General features: G+C 37.6%; 1 protein-coding gene across 1 annotated transcript in view; it reads left to right on the forward strand.

Moving 5' to 3' along the window:
* The window catches only part of si:dkey-233k19.3 (dynein axonemal heavy chain 11), an 87453-nt gene that overhangs the window by 55517 nt on the left and 8334 nt on the right, over positions 1-23602 (forward strand). The window contains exons 59-76 of the mRNA XM_067393228.1: positions 1567-1710; positions 3912-4094; positions 4864-4965; positions 5094-5228; positions 7132-7305; positions 7554-7789; positions 7915-8037; positions 9675-9879; positions 13554-13718; positions 14107-14247; positions 15326-15496; positions 15938-16060; positions 16850-17043; positions 17199-17347; positions 17433-17560; positions 18270-18497; positions 18703-18894; positions 21654-21773. Coding sequence (XP_067249329.1) covers positions 1567-1710; positions 3912-4094; positions 4864-4965; positions 5094-5228; positions 7132-7305; positions 7554-7789; positions 7915-8037; positions 9675-9879; positions 13554-13718; positions 14107-14247; positions 15326-15496; positions 15938-16060; positions 16850-17043; positions 17199-17347; positions 17433-17560; positions 18270-18497; positions 18703-18894; positions 21654-21773 — 2913 coding nt within the window. The remainder of the gene's footprint in view (positions 1-1566; positions 1711-3911; positions 4095-4863; positions 4966-5093; positions 5229-7131; positions 7306-7553; positions 7790-7914; positions 8038-9674; positions 9880-13553; positions 13719-14106; positions 14248-15325; positions 15497-15937; positions 16061-16849; positions 17044-17198; positions 17348-17432; positions 17561-18269; positions 18498-18702; positions 18895-21653; positions 21774-23602) is intronic.

Raw genomic sequence — 23602 nt, forward strand, 5'->3', positions numbered from 1 at the left:
AAGGTGAAGGCTACAAGAAGACCAGCAAAGCTTTACTTATCAGTCAGAATACTGTAGCAAAAGTGGTACAAAAATTTGAAGATGAGGTCAGCAAAAAAGATGAAACTGCAACCATCTCCCAGAGACGTCCAGGTCGTCCACGGAAGTTAACATCTCGACAGGAGCGTCTTCTGATGTGAAGAGTTGAAGAAAATCAACAAGTTCACTGCAGTTATCTAAGAAGTAGAAAGCCAAACAGGGTTGACTATTTCCCGTGACACAATACGTCATACACTGCAGAGGAATGGCATGCATGGGTGCCGTCCATGAAAGAAGCTTCTCCTAAAGCCCAGGCACAAAAATGCCCACCTAGAGTTTGTCAGGGCCCATGCTGACAAAGATGAAGACTACTGGGACTCTATACTCTGGAGTGATGAGACCAAGATAAATGTTTTTGGAACTGATGGCTTCAAAGCTTTATGGCATCACAAAGTTGAGGAAAACAAAGAAAAATGCATGGTGCCTACAGTGAAACATGGTGGTGTCAGTGTCCTTATGTGGGGCTGCATGAGTGCTGCTGGTGTCGGGGAGCTGCATTTCATTGATGGCATCATGAATTCACAGATGTACTGCTCTATACTGAAAGAGAAGATTCTACCATCACTCCGTGCCCTTGATCGTCGTGCACTTTTCCAACATGACAATGATCCTAAACACATCTAAGGCTGAAAAAGTACAAAGTGAAAGTGATTCAGTGGCTCCTGATCTGAACCCAATCAAACACCTATGGTGAATTCTGAACAGACAAGTTGAGCATCACTTGCCATCCAACATCCAGTCTCTAAAAGAAGTCATTCTTGAAGAATGGAAACAGATAGATGTTACAAAATGTCGCCAACTTGTTCATTTCATGCCTAGAAGACTTGGTGTGTCATTAAAAATCATGGAGGCCATACAAAGTACTAGATGTAGTAGTTTTTGTTGTGGGGTGTACTCATTTTTGCATCACCCTAATTTGAGTAAAACTGAAAAATGTGTAATCTAAGATATATTATTAACCTTACTTTCATGTTATAAGTTAAACAGATGTTATATTAAACTTAGTCTTGTCAACATTTTGGAAATTGTTTTTGTGTTCATTGAGATATTGTTTAAAATGTTACTTTTCAAAGGGGGTGTACTCATTTACACTGAGCACTGTATATATGTTTCAATATATTCATATTTCTTATTTTCTTAAGTGTAATAATATGTTTTGCATTTTTGATTAAGTATTGAGTTATGGTCTGAGAGCTGGTAAATTTAGCAGTAGTGACTGATATTAAGGACAAAATGAAATGGTACACTACATTTGTGTTAAGAACATTCTAGTAATAATTTCTGGGTAATTTTGAAGTGGAAATGTTGCTATTTATAAAAGTAATTGCAGGTGAATTTGTGGGAAATGTTTTGTCCCGTGCCTCATACATCACAGTCGGAACCTGTTCAAATATTTGTGTCACCTGAACTTGATGTTTACACAGGGTAACGCTTACTCAATTAGCAGTTCATAAAATATATTTTTTCTATCTCTTTTGTTTCTTTTAGGTAAACCTGACAGAGTTAAAGACGTTCCCGAATCCCCCGGAGGCTGTGATTAACGTCACCGCGGCTGTGATGGTGCTGCTGGCTCCACGCGGGCAAATTCCAAAAGACCGCGGGTGGAAGGCTGCCAGAGTCTTCATGGGCAAGGTAAAAGGCATTGCTATGACAACAACACACACCCAGTGCTGTCTGATTCATGCTAGTGTAATCCACAACCAGCCCTTGACCCGCAGACCCTGCTACAGTGTCATGAATACACCATGTTAAAGCACTTCTGTGAGAGAATATTAAATACATGTCACATGAGATAGAAATGGAAATATTAGGGAAAGGTTGATTTATGAGGTCAGCATGAAGGGGAGGAGATGGCTTTTGTAAGTGTGTTGTGTGATATATCAGATGGATAAAGAACTAGGATGCATATTCAGAGGTTGCAGGTTGAGTCCTAAGTAGGAACGACCCAGGAATGAAAAGGTCATAACTGTGCTTTATTACTACTGTGCCCTTCAGTGCAACATTTTATCCCAGATTGTTCCAGGTTCAGTGTTTCTGCATTTACTCTACTTTAACATGCTTTTAATAAAATGTGTGTGAAATTTAGTATGCACTTAAATATGTTGTGTTTTCATAATAAAGCATCATAGCTAACTTCATAACTAATATAATTTATTTCTCTAAAGTAATTATCTAAATTAGTTTTGTATTTTTGTATCTTAATGCACTGAGCTATATATTATGAAAGCTTGTTTCTGCCACTAAATAAAAAAAATTAAAAAGGTAATTGTGACTTTTTATCTCACAAATTAATTTTCAGAAGAATTGTGAGATTTAAACTCGCAATTGTGAGTTATAAAGTGAGAACAGCATGATATAAAGTCAGAATTGCGTGTTAAGAAGTCAGTTTTGCAAGATATAAAGTCCCAATTCTGACTTTTTTTTCGCAAGTGCAAGTCTTATCACACAATTCTGACTTTTTTTCCTCCGAATTGTAAGACATAAACACAGTTGGGAATTATAAAGTCAGAATTGCATGATATAAAATCGCAATTCTGACTTTTTTCTCAGAATTTTGAGTTTATATCTCGAAATCTTGACTTTTAACTCGAGTTATAAAGTCAGAATTGTGAGATATAAACTTTCAATTCTGAGAAAAGAATTCAATCTTTTTTCCCTCACAATGCAATTGCGAGTTTATATCTCACAATTCTGAGAAAAAGTCAGAATTGCGAGATTTAAACTAGCAATTGTGAGTTATAAAGTCAGAATTACGTGTTATAAAATCAGAATTCTTACCTTTTTCTCGAAATTCTGACTTCATATCATGCAATTCTGACTTTATAACTCGCAATTGTGAGTTCTGAGAAAAAAGTCAGAATTGTGAGATAAAAAGTCACAATTACCTTTTTTTTTATTCTTATTTAATGGTGGAAACAAGCTTCCATAATATATACACTGCAATTCAAAAGTTTGGAGTTAGTATGATTTTTAAATAAATTAATACTTTAATTCAACAAGGATGAATAAAATTGATCAAAAGTGACAGTAAAGACATTTGTAATGTTACAAAAGTTCCAATTTCAATAAATGATGTTCTTTTGAGCTTTCTATTCATCGCAGAATCCTGAAAAAACATTGCAGTTTACACAAAAATATTAAGCAGTACAACTGTTTTCAGCATTGTTAAAAATAAATATTTCTTGAGCACCGAATGATTTCTGAAGGGGTCATGTGACACTGAAGACTGGAGTATTGATGCTGAAAATTCAGCTGTGCCATAACAGGAATAAATAACTTTTTGAAAATATATTAAAATAGAAAACAGTCATTTTAAATTGTAATAAAGTTTCACAATATTTACTGTATTTTTGATCAAATAAATGAAGCCTTGGTGAGCATAAGAGACTTCTTTCAAAAACATTACAAAATCATACCGACCTGAAATTTATAATGTATAAACACAAAATACACTATCACTTTTATATTTATAGTCTTTAAAAAAAATAGGCAAACACCATAGTTTATACCGTATTATATTATATTATATTATATTATATTACCGTATTTATGTTTATATATATATATATATATATATATATATATATATATATATATATATATATATATATATAGTAACTACGGTGTATATATATATATAAATATATATATATATATATATATATATATATATATATATATATATATATATATATATATATATATATATATATATATATATATATATATATATATATATATATATATATATATATATATATATATTACTTTATTACTATATTGCTATATATAGTATATATATAAATGACAAAAATCACTCTCTTCTTCTGAAGGTGGATGACTTTCTGCAGGCACTACTTTCTTATGATAAAGAGCACATCCCTCAGTCCTGTCTGAGTGTGGTGAAGCAGGAATATCTGAGAAACCCAGAGTTCCATCCCGATCACGTCCGGACCAAGTCCTACGCAGCTGCAGGCCTCTGTGCTTGGGCCATCAACATAGTGCGCTACTATGAGGTGAGGAAGTGTGACATGTACAGGACTAAAAACTCATGAAAGTATTTCAATATTTAAAATTCAATAAATGTTATTCTATTAATTTTAATAACATCTTAAATCAGATTTGTAAAAAAAAAAAAAAAAAAAAATATTACATCAAAATATGAATCATTTTTTTTAAATATTAAGCTGTAACTTTTTTTAAGCCAAAGTTGTATTTAGCTTTAATATTACAAACAATCATTCTTTTAAAAAATAATTTTTATTTATTTTTGTTTATATTTGTAATCTATAGATATTAATTCAATTTTAAATAATTTAAATTCAGTAAATTGTTTTATTAATTTTAACATTTTAAATAACATGCATAAAGAAACATTTAATAAACTTATGAATTTAATCAAGAAAAAAATGTTTTTAGCTTCAAATTTAAAATCAATCATTTATTTTATAAAATCTGTTTATTTATTTATTTTTGTTTATATTTGAAATATATGGATATCAATGCAATATGAGGAATGTAAATTCAATGGAAAATTATTTTATTAATTTTAGTAATATTTTAAATAACATATGTTAAAAAAAAAAAAAAAAAAAAAAAAAAAAAATTATAAATGTAATGAATTATATTTTAAAAAATCCTTTGGAAATATTTTGAAAATATTGAGCTTTCTTTAACTCCAAAGTGGCTTTTAGCTTCAAAATGACAAACAATTATTTATTTTAAGAAATCAGTTTTTGTTAATGTGCCCATGTAAGGAAAGAGAATGTCTGTTGGGTTTTTCAGGTTTATTGTGAGGTTGCACCAAAGCGTCTGGCTCTGGCACAAGCCAATACTGAACTGGAAGCTGCTACTGCAAAACTGCTCAGTGTTAGAAAGAAACTGGAAGTAAGTGAAAATGTTCTCTATTTTATACAGTAAAATTAAAAATGTACATCCATGCACCATAACCAGTCAATAATACTTAATATTAAGATATAAAGTAGTAGTATCTCATAGTTGCTTTGTGCTGACAGGATCTGGACAGGCATCTGCAAACCTTAACAGCTCAGTTTGAGAAGGCGGCGGCTGAGAAACTGCGCTGCCAGGAGGAAGTGACACGCACCAGCCAGACCATTGAGCTGGCCAATCGGCTGGTGGGAGGCCTGCAGGTACTGGCCGGCTGTGAGAGGAGAGGGTCTGAGGTTATAGGAGAGTGCACCAGCAGACCTAATCTCAACATGAGTTTGGCTTCATTCAAAGGGGAGGCGGCCATGGCTTAAATGTTTGGCCAGACGCTGAGATTGAACGCTCGGAAGGAAGGGGTGCACCACGGCAAATGCACCATTGATCTGGGCAAGGGGCTAGATGGCTATAGGCCAGTTCGGGACAGCAAAACAAGAAGGACACATATTCATCTGCTATCTATTTTCCTAAATAGGGCGATCAGGATAATTGGTTTATGAGGGATGAACTGGATTTGTGTGAACATGCCCGACTTTAAATGGTTTTCTCTTTTCTCACTCCCTGTAGCTTTGATCATATATATATCTACGTGAGGTTATCTAAAATCTTTAGCACTGGTAATGCAAAAAATAATAACATAATGTTTCTTTTAGCGCTTTTATTGAAAATGTTCGACTTTCTTATTCAGAGAAATGAATAGGGCTACAATGGGACAGCTTGGCTTTTAAACATATCAAGACAAATGATTTGTCTTTATGCCATTGACCTGGAAGCAATAGTGTTTAGACTAATAAATCAGCCCATCTATATGTAATCATTAACTTACTTCAAAGCCTTAACAGCTGTTGGAAATTAAAAACGCTTCACCCAGGACTGAGTGATATTCCAAGCAATCCATAATGCATTAGGCTAAAATTATAGTGATTTTTAACTGTCTGAGAATTTATTATGCGACATGTTCTAGAAGCTCTGCCCCTGCAAAGGCAATGTCAGACAAGATTTATCATTGCTGGAGCATCTCTGCGATATTATTGAAGTCTTAAATGAGTGCTAAATTGATGCTGAGTGAAAATGTAACTAAACTTTCAAAGCCAGTTTAGGTGAATTGTGAACGTATACATTATCGCTCATGTTCTGTCTGTGTTTGATCAATTGCAGATGGGTTAAGACAAGAGTGAGGTTTATATCTGGGTGTGAAGGCTAGATTTGAGGTTATAACATGCCTTTAAGTGCTTCTTCTCATTTGTTTCAATCATGTTGTCTTGATGAGTTGTATTTGCAAATATATACATTGCCATTCAAAAGTTTGGGGTCGGTAAGATTTTTGCTCACCAAGGCTGCATTTATTTGATTAAAAAATACAGTAAAAACGGTAACAGTGATTAATTTCATTACAATTTAAAATGACTGTTTTCTATTTCAGTATATTTTAAAAGAAGTTATGTCTGTGATGGCAAAGCTGAATTTATTCCAGTCATCAGTGTCACATGATCCTTCAGAAATCATTCTAATATGTTGATTTAGTGCTCAAGAAACATTTTATTAAAATGTATAACTATATATATTAAGGCTGTCAACGTTAACGCATTAATGCATGTGATTAATTCAAAATCCTTAACGTAAATATTTTTATGTTCATTGAGAAAAGTCCTTCCTAATTTTCATAACCAAAAACCCCAAATTCTTGGTATCATTACTGCAATACAAAGAAAACAAAAGGTTAAATGACAGAATACATGAGAGTATTTTTTGTGTGTGTTGCTTTTATTTAAATCAAATTAATGTGAACCAATATTTTTATTGCAATACATTGAAATGACAGTATTCGAGTAATTAGAATTAATAAAGTAAAACATCCGATTTTTATGAAAATATTAACTGAAAAAAATATATATATAATGTCTGGTGTAATTTCACTTATAATTCCATTGTATTAGATATAAAACATCAAACCAAGTGGCATCTGCAAAGAAATGAGACAACCTTTTCTAAACTTTTCTGAGTCATTTTGCTGTTTCTTCCAACCGGTCTTAAGGTGATGTGCATCTTGAATTGATATTTTGTTATATAATGTACATTTATCTGTGGCTTTTTTCTATATCACTTCAGGCAGAAAACGTGCGTTGGTTGGAGGGACAGCTGGAGCTGGAGTCTCAGCTGAAGACTGTGTGCGGTGATGTGCTTGTGGCTGCTGCTTTTGTCTCTTATGCTGGATATTTCACACAGCCGTACCGTCACCAGCTCCTTCACGGCATACTGATTCCTTTCCTCCGAGAACTCAAAGTATGATTCCTGTTCAACATTTCCATTATCTTTTTTTTTGTTAGTCACATAATATAATTAAATAAGACTTGGGGTAGTTTATTTGATATTATGGCTTATTTGCCAACTCTCTTTTGTAAAGTTTGAGGGTTTTTTTTCTTTCTGAGCTGTAAAATCCGTTTACTGTACTACTGTGTCTGCACTCCAATGGAGCGTTGAATTGAATAGCATCACTGTCTGTCTTCCTCTCCTCACACCTCATGATCCAGACCCCTATCCCGCTGACAGACGGTCTGGACCCTGTACTTGCGCTGACTGACCAGGCCACCGTGGCAGGCTGGCAGAACCAGGGCCTGCCAGCTGATCGGCTGTCTGTTGAAAATGCAGCCATACTGATGTCCAGCCAGCGCTGGCCTCTGATTGTGGATCCTCAGCAGCAGGCCAGCAAGTGGATCCGAAACCTGTATGGGCCCAAACTGAGGGTTCTGCAGTATGGCCAGAAAGGGTAAAGTCATCTTTTTTTGGGTCAGAGGTTTTTTTATATGAAATAATATGAAGAAACATAAAAGACTACCAGTCTTGAGGCTGATTTGTCTTGTCCTGGACTTCACTGTTAATGTTTTCTTACAGGTATCTGGATGTTATTGAGCAGGCTTTGGCCTGTGGTGAGGTGGTCCTTATTGAAAACATCAAGGAGAGAGTGGACCCTCTCCTGGAGCCACTGCTAGGAAGACAAACCTTAAAGAAAGGAAGGCAAGTTTAACCATCTCTGTCATTTTTGCTGAGTGATTCACTCACCAAATGTATTGCAGTAAAAATTACTTAAAAAAAATACTTTTTTGGTCTAGAGGATTTTGGCATAGATATTTAGAGATTTTATACTGAGCTCTGAAGAGCCCCATTTTTGTTCTGTGTAGTATGAAAACTAGAATGGAAGATGAATTAGGGTTGTGTGATTTGAATAGAGGTGGAGGCAGCAGTATTGATTCTGCACTCACAGAAGCTGATAAATGTGCATTTGTTTGCTCTTTTTCTTTATGTGTGTTGAATACGGATCAGTTTTAGGCAGCCAGAGTGTTGTGTTTTAACTCTGGGAGAACAACATTATATTGGATCCTATCTAGTTTTTTTTTTTTTTTTTTTTTTTGCAAAACAGTTACTATGACAAAAAATAGTTTTAAAATTGTTTTAAATTTGATTAATTTTGTATCAATTTGCATACTCAGTTTTTTTTCTGAATCGCAACAAAGAAAATGAAATATGTACAGTATGTAATATAATTGTTTTGTTTTGTTTTGCACTACAAAGGCAAAACACAATAACTATGCAAAAACTGGAACTGAGCTAAACCTGTCTGTCAAAGGAGAGATCATAGTCTAAAAGACTTATACATCATTAATTACTCAATTTACTAAATTTTTAATAAATGTCTATGCATTTGGGTTACCAGAAAAAAATGTAAATAAACTTTAGAAGATATTGTTAACCTTATTTACATTTATATCCTTCAAGAGAATAATTTAAAATAATCTGTTTTTTTTTTTTTTTCAGGTATTTCTAAGATATGTAAATAAATGCAACACCTCGTCTGTTTTTTCTTGTTTTTCAGTGTGAGTTATTAATTTTTCACCTCTTACCATGTCTTTTGTCCTTGTAGTATTGTTCTATGGGGACACCTACAGTCCCACTCTTTTGACCCATAACTGGGGCCTGATGTTTAATTTGATTACAAGTTTATTCCAGCGCCTGACCCACACACCAGTCCATTCCCGTGATTAATCCAGCCCAGCCACGGCAGCCATGATAGATCTGGTGCAGCTTCTCGGCTGAAGTTCATTAATAATTGGAATGTTGCAGAGTGTGAAGTAATGAATACTAATTATTCCTTTCATGTCTGACAGAGGAGCATGAGCCAATCCATCAGCTGGGACTTTAATTTGGTGAAGTAATGGTTCTATCAATAGTACATTAATTCCATCTTTTGAAGATATAGAGCCGAAGCGGACCCGGGCCTTGGCGGAACCTTTGGCATGAGAGTTGTTGCCGCTGGCTGACAGGCACAGGGTAATTAGGGAAAAATTAAAAGCCGCCACGTTTGGCCAGCCAGGCCTGATTTAATTGAAATGCAGATTGGGATAAATATTGGCTGCTGGGAATATCATCTTCCAGTTTTATTTAACGCCTTTGCCTGTGGTGGCTATTGGGAGCATTTGTCATTCTTTTCTGTTTGCTTCAATTAGACAGTTGGTGAAACTGGTGTCTAGTGTGGGTGGAATACGCTTTCTGACTCTTTGCATAGATGTCAAGCTTTTTTCACAGAGCGCTGCTTAGTACGATTTAGTGTAGGTGTGCCCTGAATGCATGCGTAACACAATGTGGTGTTTCAACAGGTACATCAGGCTGGGTGATAAGGAGTGCGAGTATAACAGCGGTTTCCGTCTCCTTCTATACACTAAGCAAGCCAACCCTCACTTCCCCCCGGAGCTGCAGGCTCAGACCACACTTATAAACTTCACAGTGACCCGTACTGGCCTGGAGGAACAGCTTTTGGGGCAGGTGGTCACACATGAAAGACCTGAGCTGGAGAAGATGAAGGTCAGTCACAGAAGTCACTCATAATATCTTATACACAATATATAAAGAGCTAAATAAATGTCTGAGGTTACGCATGTAACCATAACATTGGCTGGCGGCCCATGATGTCACAGCAGATACGGCCAAAAGTATAAAAGAGCACCTGTGAAATATGTCATATGTCAATTCTTGTCTGAAGGAGACATGCAGGAACACCTGAAGCATGGAAAAGGGATGTAGCATCTCATTCCCCTTCTCAGGGAACCATGGTTACATGCATGACCTGAGATGTTCCCTTTTGAATGGGAACTCACTGCTGCGTCCCCTAGAGGGAGCTATGGTGAGTCACTTTGCCGCCATGCTGAAGTGATGAGTGCCTTATTAGCTGAGCTAAGTGAAACATTCAGTCCTCACCCCTGCATCAGCAATGTCATAGACCAGAGTTTCTCAATAACGGAGGCCTCAACAGGATTTCTCAAAGGGGCAGGAAGCCTAACTGCATTCTCTTATTCAGGCCAGTGTCCAAGGAGGCTCACAGAGAGCCTAACACTCAGAGCTAACTGGCCCATCAAGCTCTGCAGAGTGGAGGCCTAATACAACATTCTCAAAATGAGAGGTTTGCCTAGCAACACCCCACACTCAGGGCAGAAGCCAATGAGGCTCCCAGGGAGCCTAACAACCCAGCATACTACCCTACTGCCTAGCCAAGCTCTATGAGCAGAGCCCTCAATATAACAACTATCTAAAACCAGAGGAGGCCTAACTATGCCCCATGCTCAGGACATCTCATAAGGAGGCTCACAGAGAGCCTACAATTCACAGATGCTGTCCAAGCGGACCTCTGGCGAGCGGAAAACTCAATGAAAGAAACTCTATAGTGAGAGGAGGCCTGATGATGCCCACAGTAGAGAGCCAAGCTTGGCCTCAGCATAATGACTCTCTAAAACGAGAGGTGGCCTAACTATTATCCATGCATAGGAAACCGTTTAGGCAGCCTCACAGAGAGCCTACAACCTGCAACATGATGACCTAGTGGAGCTCTGGTGAGCAGAGGCCGTAATAAAGATGACTCTCTGTAACAAGAGGAGGCCTGACAACGCTCGCAGTAGATGGCCGAGCTCTAAGAGCAGAGGCCTCAGCATGTCAACTCTCTAAAACGAGAGGCCTAACTACGCCCCACACATAGGATGCCATGCAAGGAGGCTCACAGAGATCCTACAACTCGCAAATGCTACCCTAGTGAAGCTCAGTGGAGCAGAGGCCTCAGTAAGATGACTCCCTCTATCGAGAGGAAACCTAACAACACTCCTCTGTAAAGGCAATAGGCAAGGGGGCTCAAAGAAAGCCTAATAACTTGGCAGTACTCCCTGGTCAAACTCTAGTGGCAGAGGCCTCAATACAGCAACTCTCAAATGAGAGGAGGCCTAACAACACCCAACACTCAAAACAGCTTTCAAGGAGGCTAACAGATAGCCTACACTGGGAATGTTATCCCAGCAAAGCTCTTGGAAGGCTGAGGCCTTAGCCTGACAACGCTCCCTTTCACAACCAGTGGCCAAGGATGCTCGCATAGAGCCTAACAACTCTACACTATTGCCTGATCGAGCTCTGAGGAAAGAGGCCTCCGGTCTCCTCTCACTTTAGAGAGTCGTCACACTAACTACATCCAACACCTAGGATGGCAACCAAAGAGGCTCACATAGGGCATAACTGCTTGACATTGACATCCAGACAGAGCTCTAAAGCCTCGTTTACACTGCATGCGTGTGCGGTGCATTACGGCTGTGACGCGGAGCTGATGCACGGCCACTCTAGTCGATGCTTGTGTTTACACCAGCCGCACCGTGGTGCGTTTTAGAAGTGTCCCAGAAGCAGCTCGACGCAACGCTTCGCTAAAGATAGGCGCCTCGCCTATTTTTGATAGACGCTGCGTCCAAGACGCGCAGCTCAAATACAAAATAAAGTCAGAATAATCACCCTATGTAAACTCCCGCTCATATTTCACATCAGTAGGAGGCCAGAAACTGACGACAAGAGATTCGAAGTTGAAAAACTTTACATTTCTTTGTTTTTGTTGTCCATAACTGGACTTTTAAGTCTATTAACTTCATCTGTATGGCTATAGCAAAATATAGTATGGCATAGCAATAAACACAATAAAACCGGACAAAATATAACAATTTAAATACATGAAAAAAGCAACGAAAACAACGTTGGACAGGCAAATTTAGTGGTCTCGCGAATCCAGCTGCTTCGCTTCTGAAATGCTTCTGGTGTGAGTTGACACCGCTCAGAGGATGGAACAAAACCTTGTCGGGGGCCGTAATGAGCCGCAACACGCGTGCAGTGTAAACAAGGCTTAAGGAGTGGAGGCCTTTACAAAGCAACTTTCTATAGTGAGAGGAAACCAACAACGCTTCACAGTAAAGGCAGTAGCCTAAGCATGGGATCCTAACTTCTTGATATTATTATTCAGGTTGGAGCTCAGAGGATCGGAGGCCTCTACAAAACAACTCTCTATAAAAAGAGGAGGCCTATCAACACTCCGGTTTAAGTTCAGAGGGGCTCACAGAGAGCCTAGCAACTTAGCCACTGGCTAGGAGGGTACATAATGGGGCAAGTAGCTTGGGCAGAGTATTGGGCAGAGCTCAGGGGAGTGGAGGCCTCTAAAAAAGTCCATATCTTCCAAACTCCTGAATTAATATAATAATTACTACACTCTTTCTGCTCCTAATTCCTCAGAATTAGAAACAGTACATAGAGCAGTAGAAATATTTGAGCCAACAAAAGGAGCCAAAAAAGGAAAGGATCCTGTTTGACTCATCCATGCTCCACCCACAACCCCTGTGCTCGATCACACCTCACTGCAATAGCAGCCACGGGAAAGTGCATCCTTTCGACTCTCAACCCTCAAGAGAGAGTCAAGCCTGGGTGGAACCAATTACTGCAATCGTATTGCAAAACCATGCATTTAACCTCCTCGAGAGCGCTCAGTTCAAACGTCAGATTCCTCATTTTTACAAAGAACCAAATGAGAACAGACACGAATGCATCGCTATGAGTGCCTTCAACTCCCTCAACAGCCGAATGTGCTCGTGCAAACACTAACTACTATCCCTCAGAAGAGAGAGCAAAAAGGAAATAAAGACTCCTTACCTGTCTCTTGTAGTCAGTCTTGTGAATGCATCATACCTAGCGCATACAGCTTCTTCAAAGGGTTGACAGCATTCCACCCAAATGCACGTCCCACATCCCTCGAGAATAGGGACGGCACGAACTGAGCTTTCCATTAAGAAGTCCTATCAATGCACGCATTCTGGGGAAGGACATCTGAAATCCTTGTCCTCGTGGGGACAAGTGATGTTTTTTGAAAATTTTAAAATGCAGAAATTTTTCTTTGATGGGTAGGTTTAAGTGTAGGTTTGGGGGATAAATATAAAAAAATATAATTCTTATAATTTTTTTTCTATCACCTTGTTCTCTTAGGGAGATTTTCAAACCTGAATCTTACATTTTTATAAATGAATAAATTGAAATAATTGTGAATGCCCCCCCCCCCCTTTTTTTTTTTTTTTCTTTTACATTGTTTTATATATTTGTCCTATTGAATATTAAATGTAATCTCTAAAATGTAATTTTAACAAAACAAACTGTCTTTACCAAGTACTAACATTGTCCATCTTTGATGACTTCAGTTGGAGTTGAACACTCAGCAGAACTTGTGTCAGATTGAGCTGAAGAGACTAGAGGATGAGCTCCTGAGCAAACTGTCCGTGGCAGAGGGAAACTTCCTGCGAGATACAGCCTTAGTGGAACAGCTAGAATATACTAAGAACACAGCCAGACACATCCATAACAAGGTATGATACTCACTGTCCATTTACCTCAGCTATGCATTGACGTCACTTTCCTACTGGAACACGCCCCCTCAGCCAGAATGAGTGGCAAAAGAGCCTGCTGCATGACTGGATTTAATAGGGCAATCTGCGAAAGTGGGCGTAACCGTAGTCACTGTGGCCGATGGTGACATCACGTGCATTCTGTCTATTGTTGTTGTTTGCTCAGGTCTAATAGGTGTTTAAAACTGAAATGGTTGGATAATAAACTGACAAGTGTAATTGCAACACTGAAATATGGAAAAAAAAACTACCATGATTTTGTATACAATTTTTGTATAATTGTTGTATAGTTTAATTTGAGAACTTGCATCTTGTTGGATATCTCAACAATGGTGTGCTGTTTACACAGGCTATCGCAGCTCGAGAGAACGAGATAAAGGCCAATGAGGCACGAGATCTCTACCGGCCAGCGGCTGAGAGAGCCGCCCTACTCTACTTCACTATTAAAGAACTCCACAATGTTAACCCCATGTACCAATACTCCCTCAAGGTAACACACTACACTAGAAAAAGTGAAAATGTACAGCTGTTGCCCTGAATATTTACTGCACAGTACCTACACTACTGTTCAAAATTTATTTATTTTTTTTTATGTTTGTGAAAGTAGTCTGTTCTAATAAATCCTCAAGGTATTAAAATCGCGTTCGAATGCACGCTCGCGTTTTACTCTCGATTTTGCAATCGCGCATACTCTGTGAATAGGGAGCGGAGCTGCTGAGCGTGCATTTTACAAGATTAGACATTTGTCAGACGCTTAGGCTCTGTTGTACGACAAATCCTCCGCCATGGTCTTGTCAGTTGTCTTATCACTTTCTCTCATCACGAGATTAGTAAACTCTTATTCCCGCTGCACTACGTATGACTCTGCAGCTTGTGTAGGATGAGCTGGATGGGATTAAAGCGACTGTTATCCAACTGAATTAAATGGTTTTCATTTCTATAAAAAGCAAAATGACAGTGGAGGCGTAATGTAAACGTAGCGGTGGCATATTCTATTCTAATTTCACCCTCATACTCCTTAATGGCAATAAGCTAACAATAAGAACAAATATCTAACAATGGGAACAGAAAAATAAACTAAAAATCAAAGTGAAAACAAGATTATTTTTCTGACCCCATTGGCAGATATTTGTTCTTGTTTTAAGCTTAAACTCACTTAATTTTGATGATTTTTTTTTTCCCCAGAAAACAAGTCAGTATATTAAGTAATTTTACTTCTCAGGGGAATGTATCTTGATTTAAGAATGTTTTTATGTATTTGTAATGGAAAACGGGACAAAAATACTGAGGAAGATGTCATCATCACATGATTTACTTTACAGTAAATAAAACATAATATAATACTAGTATTATAAAACTGCATATTGGCAATATCACCATTGGAAGGAAGTCCAGTGTACCTGTTGAAAACAGCATTATCATTGCCATTTATCTCAAAGGCAGTTAAAGTACTGATTGTACTTTTAGTTTCAAAAAGATTTGTTGGATGTAAATCAGTGAATGAAAATGATGTTATTTGTGAATTGTTCGAGTAATGTTGCTATTTTGAATCATCTTTTACAATTCAGGCCTTCAACAAAGTGTTCCTCAAAGCCATTGCGAGAGCTCCATGTGATGAAGATGTGTCGGTGCGTGTTTCATTTCTGACCGAGGCCATCACCCGATCGGCCCTTCAGTACACCTGCCAGGGGCTCTTCCAGAGGGACCGACTTACCTTCCTCACCCACACCGCCCTCCAGGTGAGTGGGACGGGACACCGGCAGAATAGAAACACCTCCTATCCACCCACCACCACCTCCTCCCTTCCTCCTCCTGCACTTTGTCATTCACATCAATCACTCCACATTTCTGCCCTTACATTAAGTTCCATTAGGCCCTGTCAGTGGAGTCGGGTCCGTTCCTATTGATTAACTCTCACAGCCCAGGCACCCCTCTCCCTCAACTGGTCAGCTCTGACAGGAGGGTGGGCTGCGGTGGCAGAATGCAAATACCTGTCAGGACAGCACCTGTTTTCCCTGCTGCTGTCTGTCTCCACTGCCTGTCCTTCACACATCCACATCAAACAGAGTAAAGCTGTTCCGGGACCCGCTTGTCCTTCTCTGATGGATGGGGGACATCTGTATTTAACAGACCTGAGGTCTAATGTCCTCATTACTTTGCGCCTCTGGTGTTTTATTTAGATTCTTCTGATGAGGGGCTCCATTGAGGCTCAGGACCTGGAACTTCTGCTGCACTTTCCTGTAGAAGTTTGTCACAGCAGTCCCGTCAGCTTCCTGTCTCCACAGGCCTGGAGTGCCATTAGGGTAAGAACTGCCTGTTCCTGGAAATCACTCTCTTTCATGAGGTCTGATGTCACTTAGCATTGCCTTTTAGATAATTATTAGTCGGAAGCACCTTTTCAACCTCTAAATAAGTTTTTCAAACAATTTATTGTGAAGGACCCCCCTAAAATATTAAGTGTTATAAAGACATGTTGTGTACTAAATAAAATAATTAAAATAATTGTCTTTAATATTGTCTTTACTCCAAATTATTTAAATACCTAAAAACAATTATCTGTTACTTGTATAAAACTTCATAGTATAAAATTAAACCTAAACATAATATGATTCAGTTCATTTTATGTTTTTTGTTTGTTTGTTTGTTTTTTACAATAAATATGGTTTCTCAAAAATAAGCTTTTTTTTTTTTTTTTATAAAGTGATCCAAAGAGCCAATAAAGAACCTTTATTTTAATGGTGTAGTTCACCAAATAATTAAATTCTATAAATATATATTTACATGTATTTACAAACCTTAAAAATTCTTCAATATTACTCATTTTGTGATCCACAAAAAATAACAGTACAGGGATAGAACAAAGTGGGGCTAAGAATATAATAATTTCCATTTTTGTGTTAACTATTCCTGTACAAGTGTACAAGAGTTCTTATTGTAAGTCATAGTGTGAATATTTATAGAAAATATATGCAGGATATATGCTATAAATACAGATAATATTGTAATGTTTTAAATAATTTTGAAGAATTGTAATTTGCTGAATTTTTGAATATTGTTCATTTTTTTAAGTGCTAAATCTTATTTCACTGCAGAGCTTGTCCATGCTGGATGCATTCAGGGGCCTGGACAGGGATGTGGAGGGTTCTGCCAAACGTTGGAGGAAACTGGTGGAGTCGGAGTGTCCAGAAAGAGAACGTCTCCCTCAGGACTGGAAGAATAAGAGCCCCCTCCAGAGACTCATCATTCTCAGAGCCATTCGGCCTGACAGGATGACCTACGCTCTCCGGTAATGAGCGTGCTTTAGAGAACCATCAGAAAACAACCAATATCAGTCTAAAATTTAACTTTAAAATCAGCTGTAGCTGGCCTGGTTTGAAACAATGTTTTGGCCTTTAAATATTATCTGACTGTAAATATTTTCTGACATTTATACCATAACAGAAATTTTATTGAGGACAGTTTGGGCTCCAAGTATATGGATGTTGGTCGAATGGAGTTTGAAAAGTGTTTTGAGGAGTGCAGTCCCTCTACACCGGTGTTCTTCATCCTTTCTCCTGGAGTCAACCCTGTCAAGGATGTAGAAATACTTGGTACACAGAATAACAATTTACACAAGACACTTAGCCAAACTTGTAATGTAATCAGAGTATAAACCCAATCATATTTATTTGCTAGGGCTGAAACTTGGCTTTACCACAGACCTGGGGAATCTCCATAATGTGTCCTTGGGTCAAGGACAAGAGATTGTGGCTGAGAAAGTGTTGGAGACCGCAGCTAAAAATGGACACTGGGTTATATTGCAGGTAAAACATTTTTGGTACATTTCTTACTAAACCAACCTACAGTACAATACATGCATACTAACCTGGAGAAGACTTTAAAACTACAAATAGAATAAATGTCAAGTCAAGTCAAATGAATTTAAATAGCGCTTTTCACAACATTGTTTCAAATCAGCTTTACAGAAAATTATTATATTAATGTTTACAATTTCTTAATATTATCTTTATTCCTTATACTTGCATTTAGCAGATTAGAGCTGGGCGATAATATAGTTCACATTTTACGACAATACAAGCAATCAAGCAGTTGAGATATGCTATATAGTATATATATCGCCCTACACAAGACAAGTAATGACAGAATAATGACAGCGGTCATTATTCAGAAATATTTTACCACTTGATGCCAAGTTTGACCAATCAAATTCAAGTATTCCAAAGAACAGTGCATAACGAATTTATAATCGAGAGTGTATTGCCAAAAATGCCTCTTTTTATCATTCATCACTTGGAAAAAAAAAAAAGTTGTGAAAGTGATTGCAACGCTATTGTTTCTCTTCGTCTATAACTTATCGTTATAGTTGTGGTGTGGACTCTGATAGTCTTTTAAATTTTGAACGATTTTTACAACTATATCTTCATCATTATCCTTGGTATTGTCCTTGGTGTGAACAGGCCTTTATAATGGCATTATATGGTTTTTATATGTTTATTAATTTTTCTGTTTCAGAATGTTCACCTGCTGCCGCAGTGGTTGGGTCATCTGGAGGAGCTGTTGGAGAACACAGGCAGCAGTGCTCACTCAAACTACAGAGTGTTTATGAGTGGAGAACCGGTCCCCAGCCCCCATGAGCACCTGATCCCTCGCACCATCCTGGAGAATAGCCTCAAACTCACGACTGAACCGCCCACTGGCATGAACTCCTGCCTGCATGCCGCTCTAGACAACTTTACCCAGGTTTTTACACACTTCCCACACAGACAAAATCAATAAATTCACATGTGAACTAATCAGGTGTTTTGCTTTGACTTTACTATTATTCAAAAAAAGTGGAATGTAGTAATAACTTAGAATGAGGTGACTAAAGAATGAGGTTTCCAAACTTTTGACTTGGTGTAATTATTGTTAATTTGTTCATCATCTCCTCATTTCTGTCCTACAGGATACTCTGGAAATGTGTTCTTATGAGCAGGAGTTTAAAGGACTTGTGTTCTCACTGTGTTATTTCCATGCCTGTGTGAGTGAGAGGAGGAAGTTTGGGCCTCTGGGTTGGAACCAAATATACCCATTCAACAATGGAGATCTGACCATTGCTGCCAGTGTCCTGTACAACTACCTGGAGGCCAATACTAAAGTAAGATAACAGGATTCATTACCCTGATGAAAAAAATACAATGATTACATCATAATATCGGTGACTTTTATTCAGCGAGGATGAATTAAATTGATCAAAAGTAACAAAGACATTTATAATTTTACAAAAGATGATTGTTTAAAAAAAATTATTTCAAATAAATTACCTTTTCATTCTTCAAAGAATCCTGAAAATATGTATCACGGTTTCCACAAAAATATTAAGCAGGACAATTGTTTTCAAAAAAGATAATGAGCGTATGCTCTCCGCACATAGTATACGTTCAACAAATACTTTTGCTTTAAATCCGCTAAATCCCAGCGTCAGTCCATTGAGAAATACCGGTTTGTTGGCAGAAACCGCTAAACACCACTTCCCTTGTCAGCAAAAGCCTCTAATGCCTGGCTCACACTACAGGAATTTTAGGCCGATTTATGCCCGATTTTCCCCTCCCGAGAATCGGAGAAAAAATCTTGTCAAGGACATTGATCGGCTCCGATGTTCGGCGCAGATTATCTGGTAATGTGAGGCGTTCACAGATCGAATCTTGCACCTCACAATCTACTCTCACACAAATCGGGGCCGCCCCGATCATATCAAACATGTTTGATATTTAGGATTTTAAATCTGGAAGATTACATCAGTTCTTTAACAACAGCCAATGAGAGAAGTGAATGAGAGCACATTTAAAATTGCGACCGCAAAACTAACTGCTGTATCCGTTGGACAGTGGAGATGGCGGAACGGTGCATTGAAGTGTTGCAACAACACAACTTCTTGAATAACGTGTCTTCAAAAAACATGAGACAACCGTACAGACAAAGAGAAAAGCTGAGTGTAGAAAGCTGCTAGCAAATGTAAACATACCTTTTTATCTCAGTGACGAATATGTTTACATCCGCTTCCCAATGAAATCACGTGAAGCTCTTCTGGGTATGATAATCTTAACAATATCCTGAAGTGTGTGCTGCGCTACAAATTTGAAATTTTGTAGTGTGTGCCTGTTTGAGATTTGTGAGAATAAAATCTGTGAAGATTCCCATTATATGTGTGCTGCAACCAGATTTCATATTCGGTTAGGATTTAAAAACTCCTCTAGTGTGAGCTCGGCTTAAGTCCACAGAAGAACCAGTCGGAAGATGCAAATCGAATCATATGATCTCAAGACGAATGACGATGTGCGTATGATCCGGCTTTTAATTGCCGAGCTGCAAGTTTTTCTTATGTTTTGTCCAGTGTTACAGTGGCAATGACAGGATTTCTAGAGTAGCAAGTAAACACAATAGTGTTCCTTTTGCTGCTGTAAAACTGACAGAAATGGACGTTTTACTATGTCTTTTTGTCCAAAGAAGTGGAGGTTTTTGCGAAAAAAAGCACACATGGACTTATATATAAATTTAGGCCTGGTTTCACAGACAGGGTTTAGGGTGTACTCACACTAGGCGGTCTGAACCATGCCCGAGCACAATTGACCCCCAAAGTCTGTTTTGTTTAACTAGAGTGATCGCTCCATACTCAAACTAGGCACGGTTGCCTTGTCCCATGCCATGGCTCGATTGTTGTTGTTCAGCGAACTGGGCACAGTACAAGGCAACTGTGCCCAGTGTGAGTACACTCTTAGATTAAGCCAGGATTAGGCTTTAGTTCAATTAGGGCATTTAAGTAGCTTTTATAAATGTGCCTTAGAAAAAACGTTACTGGTGTGCATTTTTGAGACAAAACAATGGCACTGACATATTTTAAGATTTGTCAGAGCAAGTTGCTTTCAGTTAAACAGGTCAAACATGCATTTTAGTCTGGGGCTAGACATAAGCCTTGTCTGTGAAACCGGGGGTTAGACAACTAAAGCTCAAATAATAAATCTCAATATCTACTTACTTTAAGCCTGGAGAATTCTGTGTAAAGTTTCAGTGACAAACTCTGAGCTGTTTGTAAATTAAATAAAATCTCAATGTCAAACATCTCTTTTCCCAGAGTGCGGTATAATTTCATAACACAATGCCAACAATCACAATCTCATCCACAAAATCATGTTTTTCATTTCCAGCATTACTCTGGTTCCAGCCAATTATGGCGGCTTTAGATTTCGCCCCTCCCCTCCAAAAAAATGAATGTCCTTCATTATGTTAACAAAACAGTAACCTGTATGTGCGTACACTGAGGATTCATTAGGCGGCAAATGAAGCGTCATGCTAAATGTAATTACACGCGTTGTGCGTGACACCTTACAACGCTTTATAAGTGATCACTGCAATTAGAGCTGATGAAAGAAGCAATTTGCAAAACAATACAGGTACAAATGATGGTGAACCTCTAGCGTCTGTCATCGGTTATAAGACACACGCTCACTTGTTCTTCTATCCTTTACAATTACACATCATACGCTCTTTTCTCAGGTCAGGCTTAAGCCAAGCACAGCATGAGATCAGGAAGAGCTTGATCTTTGGTTGAATTATACGTTAAGTGGATTGTCCTTTTGTCTGGTATAGTATATGAGAGCCATTTTAAATGAAAAGCATTGCTATAGGATGTTCCCAGTATGCAGCATCAGTCCCTCACCTTATACTTGTGATCAGAACCATACATCCATGTTTCACAGTTTAGCAGAAAGCCCTTGTAGCAGCTTTAACCATGTTTTTTCTATGATGGATCTTGCAAACCTGGCTAAAAATAGTGCTGTGGTTATTAAATGCAGGACGCTGAGGGATCAGTTTGAGCTGGAGATTTGACATTTTGGTGTGCTAATATGTGTGGCTCAGGTACCATGGGAGGATCTGTGTTATCTGTTTGGAGAGATCATATACGGAGGTCACATCACTGATGAGTGGGACAGGAAGCTCTGCCGTACATACCTCCAGGAGTTCATCAATCCCAAGATGGTAAAGACATTCAGAGCACTGCAATATACTGCATCAAATCACACTATTATAGCATCTGATTTTGTTTTAAAACATAATTAATGTACATTTCAAAGCCATATAGCTGATAACAAATGTTTATGAGGTAGAATTTGAAGTTGCTCAAGCATTGGCTCATCAAACTAAGAAATTAACTTCCAAAGGGGCAGCAGGAAGTAATTAAATGCAGGTTTTTTGTTTGTTTGTTTGTTAAAAAAATAAATAAGTTCAATATAAAACATGTATGTACATAATAAAGTGCATTGTATCAAATTATTAATTTAAATCTTAGTACATAGTGGTTAAAGACACTTAATATAAAGTGGGACCAACAATCTAACCTAATTAAAATGCTAGAGAGACATACAATCAATATATACTTATTTCCCCCCTCAATAACATTAGTTTTAATTGAAGAACATACTTGAAACTTATGCAATCACAAAATGAGTTGTAGTTAATTAATTTACCTATATCGACACTGTCATTTTTTGTAAATAATAAAGTTTGGTAATACATACAGGCAGTGTTGGTCACATTGCTTTAAAAAAGTAATTAGTTATAGTTACTATTTTCTTCTCACAAATAGTAACGGAGTTAGTAACTGAGTTACATCATTATAAAAGTAACTAATTACCAGGGAAAGTAACTATTGCGTTACTTTAAAAAAATAAAATAAAAATAAAAATATGCCAAATATTGCATATAAGTCTAAGAATAAATTATTCTTGATGCGACTCCTGACACATGATCCGCTCTTCCTCATGACATGAAATTTCTCTGTACTGTACTATACGTTGGTAGCCATTAAAGAAAACGTAGTTTCATATTTATGTTTAAATAGTCCTATGTTATGTTTTAAATCCATTTATTCGATTATGAAAAGTTAACAGCATGAGTAAGATGCATCATAAGATGCGCAAATATATCGGGAGACATGGAGTGGGTCAGATAAGATTTTTACCACTTCATTAAGTTTTGCTTTGTAGAAAGCCTTTCTTTAAAGTGAATTTTGTTTAGTAAAAATTGTATCTTAATTTTAATCAATGTTTCATCTACCAATTGCTTTGATTTAATATGTAACGAGCAAATATAGCAGACAATAAAATCATGATATGGAGGCGCGGGCGCGATCACTGGCGCGTGAACCGGAGCGCGTCTTAAATGAACCGAAACTGAGAGGCTGCTTGCCTCGCAGACATAAGAAATATATCTATAGAATGCTTGAAATATCTACTTTAACGAAAATGAAGTTATTAAAAACGAAAAGAAAGAGGCTATTCTGATTATGTAGCCTAATCCGAATGAAATGTAGATAATGCATTATCTCAGGCACGTCCATATGAGCAGATGATCAGCAATGAGAATCAGCAATGTCAACTTCATCTTTGCAGCCAACACTGGTTCAGAAAACATTACTTTATTAATAAACAATTAAAATGTCTTCTTACTGTTTTTTTCACACTCATAATCATTACTTTTGCCGGTTCTTTATGGCAATTATGCGTGCCATTGAGTGCTATATAGCCTTTATTATGTAAACGCTCCTTATTATGGTTATCTCCAGTATTTAAGAAATTAAATTAATATAAATGTGATTAGTCAACTAATAGCTTAAATGAACAACTACTAGTTGACTAGAAAAAGAAAAAAAAAACTCATTTCACATATTTTCGATCAAGCATCAAAAAGGGTATTCTGGTTTGAGCTCGCGCTTCGCACGCATGCTCTGACAGACACACACAGCGCATCGTACATTATTATCAGTTTAAAATTATATTTGTGTATGACTTACCGCAGCACACACCAGA

The sequence above is a fragment of the Chanodichthys erythropterus genome, chromosome 2, assembly GCF_024489055.1.
Source record: "Chanodichthys erythropterus isolate Z2021 chromosome 2, ASM2448905v1, whole genome shotgun sequence".
Taxonomy (NCBI): Eukaryota; Metazoa; Chordata; class Actinopteri; order Cypriniformes; family Xenocyprididae; genus Chanodichthys; species Chanodichthys erythropterus.